At 37.1% G+C, this 10,865-nt stretch overlaps 1 protein-coding gene across 1 annotated transcript in view; it reads left to right on the top strand.

Annotated features, from left to right (window-relative positions):
- Window positions 1-8,306: 8,306 nt before the first annotated feature.
- LOC141430342 (zinc transporter ZIP11-like) overlaps window positions 8,307-10,865 on the top strand; it is a gene marked incomplete in the record, with an annotated part of 67,574 nt that continues 65,015 nt past the window's right edge. Inside the window, 2 exon segments of the mRNA XM_074091003.1 lie at window positions 8,307-8,549; window positions 8,895-9,120. Coding sequence (XP_073947104.1) covers window positions 8,442-8,549; window positions 8,895-9,120 — 334 coding nt within the window.

Here is a 10,865-nt window from a genome sequence, read left to right as displayed (position 1 = left end):
GGGCACAATTTACCTTAACTCTTTAACAATAAGTGCATCGCATTGTTTCGGAGGGTTAGGACAATGCTCGGCCTCCACCACAACCGTTACTTTAAAATGTATGCTTTTAGCAAAACGTTAACCTCTAACAACGTGCTTCCGTTTAATTCGACTAACGCCACCGAACATTTTATCCGCGTAACGCGTAAACTGTTTGCATAACGGGCCGTTCACACGGCCATCCTCCACGGATGACCGCCGCGCATTTCGACCGGACTAATCGTAATTTCAGAGTACTCGGAAATAGGGCAGAAAGCAGAGGCCGGAACAAGCGGGCAACTGGCACAGCGAAAATTTGAATAATGACGCTCTAGCGGAATACTCTTCAAGCTACGGTGGCTGCGTCCGCCGGCGTCTTTTGGTTAAAAGTGCCAGCTATCAGCGAGCCATTGTGTACGGAAACTCGAGTGCAATTTATACTCGGCTGGTTTATGAATTAATTAATAAGATTACTTACGGTTACACAAGCCAATGGTCTGTGATGTTTATTAACGCGTGCTAGAGGCGCTCGTGCGCGTTTGGCATCGCATGCCAATTACAGAAGACTGTAACAATCAAAAATGACAACGGCAGTTTGGTAGCGTAAAGTAGTTATACAAATATAAGTTCTGATAAATTTTAGTTTGTATTAATTTTTCGTACTTAATCCATGGACCTTGACAATTCAAGAGCATACCTGTTTGCGCTTTGGTAATCTTAGTGCAAACATCCTTATAAGGTATTGTGCGACTGCAGATCAACGTCTAAACGAGATAAAATAGCGGCAACTCAAAATATGAAGCTTTTACATCTTATGTTATAGAAGTACTACTACTGTTGGATGTGGCTGACTACCTACTTAAGGGTAGTTATCATAATATTACATTCAATATCTTTAAACGAGCAATTATTGTATATTCAATTGTTTCAGGGATCTCGGAAGCGGCTCTAATGACTTCAATTAAATTTGCTATGTTGGATTTTCGGGACGAACAATCGATGTAGCTTAGTCTCATTTTTGAGTTTTGGCGTTTCAAGTTTTACGAAACTTACGATATGTATCTTGTTAAATGCAGTGCAGAGGACTGTATTGGGAGACTACAACAGACATAAAAAGAGTCGATACGGGAAGCAGAAGTCGTCAGATCTGACGGCACGTCAGTAAATGAATTAAAAACCGGCCAAGACCGTGTCGGACACACGCCCAAAATAGGGTTCCGTAGCCATTACGAAAAATTAAGTATTTTATACGGAATCTTCCATAGTTTAAGTAAAATGTTATACCTTAGGCTGCTATTTACTCTTAAACTACTAATAATTCTCAAGCAAACTTAATCGTCATAGTTATTATTATTGAAAAAAAGTTTGATATACTTACTACCATCCTGATTTTTTTTTAAATTTCCACCCACCGGTTTAGATTTTAGAGGGGGGGGGGGACGCTCGATTTTAATGAAAATTTGCACTTTAAAGTTGAATATTTCGCAAACACGGCGCTGAATCGAAAAATAGTCTTAGAAAATCCCTAATGGTTTTAAAAGACTTATCCAACGATACCCCACACTATAGGGTTGGATGAGAAAAAAATCACCCCCACTTTACGTCTATGGGTCGATGGAGGCGCGGACAGACAGACATAGCGAACCTATAAGGGTTCCGTTTTTGCCATTTTTGCTCCGGAACCCTGAAAAGTCATTGCCATTTAAATCTGCCGAGCTTTCTCTGACACAGATTCCTTACAAAATAAACACGAACGAGTAATTATAAACGACCTTCCCTCGTCAACACTCGTTAGAGCAGGTAAGTGTGCAGCAGCGGGACATAATTCTGGAGTGGCCTGGCACCCTGCGATTATTGCGTACTCCGTGGTTACGTTAATGCCGTAGGCAGCGACTCGTATGCACCTCCGATTGAAGCCTGGCACTGCCACTTAGTCTAACTACATGCACTACATACTGTCGCATTATGGACTGTTATATTTGTTATTTGCGTGATCAATATAATATTATGTTACCGACAATATGCATAATCTGGCATTCTGTGAATTACATAGGCATCTATTACAATGCCTGAATATATTGTATACACATTGCGGTACAATATATATTTATATTTTGTACATATTTTACTATTCTTTCATAATACCGGAATAAGAGACATTAGTACAAAAGTCGTGTACTTAATTACGGGAGTCATAAAAATTGTGATTAATAAAAAAACAAGAAAATTTCTTAACAGATTGGAAGATAAATATAACAAGTATACTCATAACATCAAAATAAATAACCTTTGTGCTTTGATTTTATAAAATAAAACAAATTTAATGTCGATGCCATACACCAATTATTTCGTACGTACATAGGTGTATGACTTAACGAGTACATTTCGTACCTAGGTACTCAATTATAACACTAAATTTTATAAAAACCATATATATACCGTAATTACGTCACAAATAGTCTGCAGTAATTTACTTAACTTATTCACATCAATATATATATATATATATATTATTTACCTAGATAAGAAACAAAAGATTAAAACATTTCGGACTGACTTTCCCTTATTCCTCACGCAATTAGGTAGGTACATCGCGTCAGATTGGTGTACCTACATAATAAGCTTTCGTTGACTTGAAACGGTGGTAAAACGTCTATTTATAACTATAAAACAATAATTATACAAATTTAGTATAAATAAACTTACCAGTAGGTATCACAGCAAATCCCTACAAAGTTCCGCTGCCACGTTACGCTCACTGACAACTCGCCCGTAACTGCGGGGTTGCGACGGACGAGTTTGGAAGTGCCTCACGGCTTTAAAATTCATTACATATATTCAAAAATTGTGTTTTTCGGTTGTATTTAAACTATAGTTAATGAAGCCTTGCATTAAATTATGATTTTACTGGTTGTTTCCTTATTTTACGACAAAAACCAAAACGCCATTGTACCTTTACCTTATTATAAATGCAAAAGTTTGTTTGTTTGTTTGTTTGTTACCTCTTCACGTCTAATCCGCTGAACCGATGTAAGCACATGAAATTCGGTATACAGATACTTAGTTCAAGTCCCAAGGAAGGACAAAAGGATAGTTTTGATCCCGAAAAATTGCATAGTTCCCCCGGAATAGCAAGAAACAAATTCTGCGCGGACGGAGTGGCGGGGACAGCTTGAGTAGCATCGATATATTTCCTGCGGGGTGGTGAAAGAATAATTGTTCCCAGATAAAATAGCTGTTGCCCGCAACAACCAAATAATTTCACTCGTTACCATTTACGAGTAATAGGTAAACATTTGTGGCTAAATACTCAAAAACCGTAGAGTTGTTCTAGGTACTAAATTATAATTAAGTGTTAACTGTCAACCATAATGGGTAAAATTAGTTAATGATTTTTGCTTCCCACGTTACGAGTTAAAAGGAGGACAGTAGACTAACCTTTTTTTTCTAGCAAAATTATTTTAAGCTCTACCGGTATCCTCAGATGGATACGCCGCATTTGTCTGGCCATTTTTAGTAGATCATGTACATTACAGGACCTACTTATGATGTCTTTTCTTTAGGTATCTTGTTCATACTCTACTGAGTGAAAGTATCTTATCTCACTATAATTATATATCTTTTCACTTCTCATGCTCCTAAAAGTTACTTAAGTCTCTGCTATCGGGAACTCCTTTTTATTCTCTAGGGATTAAAGTATTTTTTTTTAATTTTCGTTGGAAACCCCTAAACAGCCAACACGGTGTTTGTGAATGGCCGATTTTTAGGGCTTGGAAATAACCTCTAAATGATAACTGCAAAAATATTAAAAATAAAACACGATTTAAATTCGTGAAACACAATTAATGTTTACCTACTAACATAGATCTGCTATTAAATTATCATCATCCCATCATCCCAGCCTATATACGTCCCACTCCTGGGCACAGGCCTCCTCTCAGAACAAGAGGGGTTGGGCCATAGTTCCCACGCGCAGTGCGGATTGGGAACTTCACACACACAATTGAATTGCTTCGCAGGTTTGTGCAGGTTTCCTCACGATGTTTTCCTTCACCGCAAAGCTCGTGGTAAATTTCAAAATTATAACAAGAATTTAAAAGAAGAGATTTTAAAATTACTAAATTATATCAAGGATTAATTCATTTTATTATGCATAGTCCAATTATTTTTAAAATAGTTTTAAATTTTGAAACTGTTGGCTAAATAGGTATGAAGGCTTTTAAAGCGTTACTTCATAAACAATAAAAGAAAAGAAAAAACCGCGCAACAATTTTTTTTTGCTATTTGAATTTTGAACGTACGAGTTCGACCGACGACGACGATCTCGTGTCATTATAGCTTGTTTAAGTTCCTCGTTTAACAATCTACTATTTTGGTGTCCAAAGTTCACTGAATTTAGTAGGTAAGCATAAGTCATTATGGTGATATTATTTGTTTCTGGAATGCTCCAGCGTCCCTTCATCATTATCTTCCTAAAATATTCCAATGTATCTAAGAAAATTTCTCCACGGTAAAATGTGCAGTTTAAATTGCCGTCTACGGATCATTGTGTAAAGAATACGGGGCACCAATTATACGGCGGTCGGATTGGATGTGACATGCAAAATGAGGCATCACAATTAAACGCTCATTTTATCGGAATTGAAACGATGCCGGTAACAGTTGTTAACGTTTCTTATTTGGCATGTCTCCAATCTTGTCATTGAGATATCATCATCATCATCATGGCCGCGTAGAATCCGTTTATCGCTATCCCGTGAACCAGGCGATTGGAATTGAAATAAACTATCCTATGTCCTTCACCATTACTTAAAAAGTATCTTGTACCTATCCTGTATTTAGCCGCAAATGTTTACTCGTAAAGGTAACTAGTCAAATAAATTTGGTTCGTTCTCGTTTTTGACACTGTGAAATAGTTAATCTTTATATGAAACTGTTGCGGGCAACAGCTATTTTACCTGGGAACAATTATTCTGTCACCATACCCCGCAGGAAATATATCGATGCAACTCTAGCTGTTCCCCGCGACTCCGTCCTCGCCGAATTTAAGATTGGTTTTTTGGAATCTTTTTGTATTTTTTATTTCAATTCCAAATTTTTTGTTACTTTTACGGTCATCCCGTAAAACCTATATCGAAAATACAAACTGAAATATAGATGCACAGAAAAACCAGAAAAATAAGACCAGCGCTGGGAATCGAACCCAGGTCCTCGGCATTCCGTGCCGTGTGCTATACCGCTACACCACCGCTGGATATTTGTTTCTCGCTATTGGGGGAACTATGCAATTTTTCGGGATCAAAACTATCCTTTTGTCCTTCCTTGGGACTCGAACTACCTATCTGTATACCGAATTTCATCTACTTACATCGATTCAGCGGTTTAGACGTGAAGAGGTAGGTAACAAACAAGCAAACAGACTTGCAAACTTTCGCATTCATAATATTAGCGGCATGATTTAAGCAGCGTCCATTTCGGTGCGGAGTTTCCAGAACATGGCCTGTAATCAGGAGCGACAGCTACGACCGAGTCGGCAAATAAATCCAGCCGTGCCCAGGAGACACTCGTATACCTATCAATACTTACTTAGGTAATGTAATGAAAGGCTCACTAAGAATATTTTATATGTACCTTAGTGCATATCTATGTGTGAGTGAATCATCTATTGCTTAGATGTCGTTACATGTATGTTGGTCTACGTTTATTTATCATAGATATGTTTAAGCTTTTGTTTAAATTACTGTACGTGATCTCTGTCAAACATAGGAAGGTACTCTATTATTACATAGGTACTCTGAACTGACTGCCTGACTGCTTCTCTAGTGTAATTACTTGCTTGGCGGTGTATCCTTCATCACATCATCATCATCCCAGCCTATATACGTCCCACTGCTGGGCACAGGCCTCCTCTCAGAAGACAACAGGAGGGCTTGGGCCATAGTTCCGACGCGGGCCCAGCAGCGCGGCGCGGGTGTATCCTTGCTTAAGTACAATATCCACATCTAGGCTTGAGTGAAAATAATCGAGAAACCAAAATATCGTAAGCTTTTTTTCAATAATCGAATATACGAGTAAATTCGGTGTTACTCGTATTTTTTTTTTATATTCAATCTAGTATTTTTTTTATGTGACTGGATGAAAACGAGCAAGTGGGTCTCCTGATGGTGAGATCACCACCGCCCATAAACATCTGCAACGCCAGGGGTATTGCAGATGCGTGGCCAACCTACAGGCCTAAGATAGGATACCTCAAGTGCCAGTAATTTCACCGGCTGTCTTACTCTCCAGGCCGAAACAAAACAGTGGAAGCCCTGCTGCTTCACGGTAGGATTAGCGAGCAAGATGGTGGTAGCAATGGTTAGGACCTGCTTTATTGTCACTCCATGATATTCTTGCTATTCCTGGAATAGTACAAATTTTGAGCACCAGAATACGCCCTCAAACTGACCTCCTTATACCGTTTCGTTAAATAAAATAAGTATACTTATTTACAACTAGATACTTAACTACTTATTTATCTATACAAATGTTCCCGTTTACGCTAGTTGTCTAAAACTGAGAACCTACCTATACATATATGTGACTTCTATCTCGTATACATAAAAACATCACGTATTTTGGCCCAATTCCCACATATTTAAATACTGCTTAACTCGATTTGTAGAGTAATAAACACGGTATTTACGCAAATTAAGTTTTTAGTAAGTGAAATGCCGACGTGACTCTGTGTGTAACAAATCTTTTGAGTGATAAAATAAGTATTTGATGAGGGATTTAATGAGCTACTCACTACGTGCGACTAATAAGTATCAAGAACAATATCATTTATAACGGCACCACCGTGACTCATGGCTTGTTAACTGTACCTACCTACTATGCATGTGTTCATCTTGTTTAAGGTATCTAATCTACACCGTATCACACCATGACTGTAATAGGATCGTGTCAGCTGGGCTACTACGAAACTCGAAACTCGAAGTTCGTGTCGTGCGGTCCCTCTGACACTTATACTATTTAATACGAGAGCGAGAGGGGCCGCACGACACGAACTTCGAGTTTCGAGTTTGTTAGTAGCCCTGCAGGTATGGAATGCAACGCAACACGGACTACAACATGTCAACGATGTTTCATGCCCATAAGAAGCGTATCGACCACAGATCGACATCCATCGACATCTAGTACCATACGGCACGTTTTTGACGCTAAACCCACAGAAACAAAAGACAATCTCTTTGCTGGCCATGGCTAGCAATGTTGTATGAAATTCCATTACTATCCCCTAATTTGAAATTAGAACGAATCTTCAATAAGTAAGTGTTGTACAAAGACGTACCTACGTGGCGTTCTATTATCACAAAGATAAGGATGACATTTCCTTGGATGTTTGAGAAATAGTATATTACTGCAGAGGGCGGGAATAGTACATTACTGCAGAGGCCGGGAAAGAAAGGCTTGCTCATGCTTTCTCAAACATGCACTAAAAGAAATAAAAACTCCTAGAAATCAATGTTTTATTCGTAAGACAACTAAAATTGTACCAAACACAAATTATAACTGCCATCTATATAAGTGTTTCTTTCAATCTAACATGATTTAAAACGTTAAAATAATCCCAATAAAATCAAATTGCTATAAAAAACATGTACATATAAGGGACTACAAAAATAAAAAATCACGTTTCTAAACGAAACTTTTGAAATGACAATGGAACTTATTTGCAAAATGGCTAAAGCCCAAGTCCAGCCAATCACATAATACACGAACTGCAGCCCATTTAATCAGCTACATTAAATTTTATTATGTACTTAAATAAAATTGTAATTTGACATAAAACGCGTCGGCAATATTTATATATTTACATATCGGATACCTATTCATAGTCCTGTGAATTTATTCAGTAACTAATAAATGAACCATAGAAATTCAGATTTTTAATTTCAAGTCGTGTATAATGGCCTTTATCGTGGATATTTGACGTTTTGCATAGAAAAAAAGAACTAAGCCTGCAACAGTATATTTTGAATCCTGTTTTATGGAACACAACATAAACATTACATAGCATGTTTGAGAAAAATACTATTCGCAAACATCCAAGAAAATGTCGTCCTTATCTTTGTTTTTATTTTAGCCCATTTTAATTTTAATTTAAGCATATACCTACGAAAATACTAAGATTAGGCAGTATCGAATGGACTTAGTTTCTTTAGCTTTTTCAAAGAAGGGAAACATACGAAATGACTTGACATTGTGGTTGACAGCACGTTGACACTTGACAGTTTGACACACGTACTCACGTACACAGCCCGCGAGGTATATAAATAGGACATGTTTAGCTGCAATTAATTTAAAAACATCTCGAATGTAAGAGATGTACTGCCGAGAGTGCTTAAAACGAAAATAGTTATTTAAAAACGCAATCAAAGATGATTGAAGGGAAGGGGGCAGTGACCCAAGCCCTCCTCGGGACCCTTTTGACGTGGGGCCTGACTGCAGCCGGTGCTGCTTGCGTATTTTTCGTACGAGGAAAACAGGTACAAAAGTTTTATACACTTACGATAAAAAGTAACACATGAAACACAGCTTTTCTGTACATTTGTTTACGTCTAATTAGTACTTTGTGAAGGGCGTCTAAAATTGGGTTTTCATCTCTAGTTGGTAATGAACTGTAGGTAATTTATAACCACAATTTGCCAGTTCTGCTGTCGTAAGCATGTAGGTGATAAGATCAATATTTATGACACTTTTATTTTCATACTTTTATGTACTTTCATAATGTATAAGCATTAAAACACAGTGAGTAGAATTGATGTTATGGATTATCAATATTGTATTTTCAAGCATTGTTTTCATTGATTTGGTTTGGTTATGATTTGCAGAGAAAACTACTAGATGTGTCACTGGGATTTGCTGCTGGAGTGATGACGGCTGCTTCTTATTGGTCACTTTTAGATCCCGCTATAACACTTTGCGAAAAGCAAGGGATATATGGAAAATTTGCATTCCTTCCTGTTGCTCTGGGCTTCCTACTCGGAGCAGTATTTGTGTTTGGGACTGATGTATTCCTAGACTATTTGGGACTGAACTCAACAAACATGATGATGTGTAAGTATTACTCTTTATTGTTATCTTCAATCTTACAGTATTTCACTTACAGTGCACAAGGTTGTAATAGTAGATTATGTTCTTTTCATGGCAAGTGGTGATATAAATAGGTATACTTAGAGAATAATATGAGGTTAATAGTAATAAATTAACAAATGAAGCATTCAGTGTGTGAAGTTGTTTACCTTTACACACTTAACACTATTGTTATTGGTAGTGGTAGATCAAATTATTGTTACCATGGGTTGTAAGTGGAACAAGAAAAAGTGTTGACTTGACTAAAATTACATACATTTTTTATCAACATTCAGCAATTTGGGTATAAAACATACTTACGCAGGCATGCTCATTCTTATTAAATTAAAGAATGAATATAGTATATGTATATATTGTGCTTTATTCATAAACTCATGCATAATTTGTGCAGATATTATCTCACTCCAAATACACCGAAACCAATAAAATAAAGAAAAAGAGTAAGTTATATAATTTAAACAATCTGGAATAAACTTAAAACACATCAGTACTTGGAAGGATATAGGTAGATTCACAGTTAATTACATTAGATATGTTTGCTACTTCAATAAGTTCCAGTTGCAAACAGTGGCATAGTTAGGTGGACAAGGGCCCCGGTGCATATAAAAAGAATTGGGCCATCACCCCGCATTCCACGTAAAAAAGCTTCAACTTTTATTGGCCTTCAAAATTATTTTTAAAAAATGGTTAGAGCCTGCTCGCAAGTTTTTTTTTCTCTTTTTCTTTTATGCTCCTCTCTTTTCAAAGCTTAGGTTAGAGGACCCCCTGAGGTCCAGGGCCCTGGTGCACTGCACCACATGGCCATACAATAGCTACGCCATTGGTTGCAAAGTAACAGTGGGGTGGAAGGAGCCGCCTCCCGCCTGACCTTTAGTCCCAGCGGGGCCTCCAAATGTCCCCAAGTTCTCCTGATAAAGTTTGATTCGTGAATGTGGCTAAAATATATTTAGTACATCAACTTGTAATTTTGAGGGGCCTCATTCAGTTTGCCGCCTCAGGCCCCAAACAAGCTTACTAGGCCGCCACTGATGTGCCATAATAAATATATGTAATGTAAAAGCTGTTTTTTTTTGGTTCCATTTTGAACCAGAGCTTAGAGCTACATTAAATATGCAATTTCTATTTCATAAATATTTCTATTTTATAGTCATCCATGAATATCAATTTTGAATGTTTAAATGGCTCAGTTTTTTTTACTATAACAAAGTTTTTGGAAAATATTAGGGGTTGCAATGGTGCAAGATTTGTGCATTAAATTATGTATGAGCTCACAGCTTTAGAGCTGCCGCAGACTTACAATTTCAAGTTGGCCAACTAAGTTGCACTGTATACCAATAGTCATTTAATTGGATAAAATGCACGGGCTATCATTAAGTTAGGTAGGTACTGGTTTATTGGTATACAGTGCAATTTAGTTGGCCAACTTGAAATTGTAAGTCTGCGGGCCCAAGAACTACCAAATGTATAATTTGTTTTTATTTTGAGAAAATAAATTATGGAACTGTGAAGTTTTCATAACAAAACTAAAATCATTACTCGCTTCCTTTGGCTTTGCCATAGTCGATTAAAAAAGTGAAACTATGAGAAATATAAAACTTTGAAGGGTGTTTTTTTAATATACATAATATGAGTTTCAAGCTGAATTAACAAAACATTGTTCCATTATTTATTCAACTCTCCAACATACATAATAATCAAGCCAAATTGCT

Source organism: Choristoneura fumiferana, chromosome 8 (genome assembly GCF_025370935.1).
Source record: "Choristoneura fumiferana chromosome 8, NRCan_CFum_1, whole genome shotgun sequence".
NCBI classification, from domain to species: Eukaryota; Metazoa; Arthropoda; class Insecta; order Lepidoptera; family Tortricidae; genus Choristoneura; species Choristoneura fumiferana.
The sequence above is the reverse complement of the archived record's forward strand: the minus strand, read 5'-3'. Positions and strand labels throughout refer to the sequence as shown.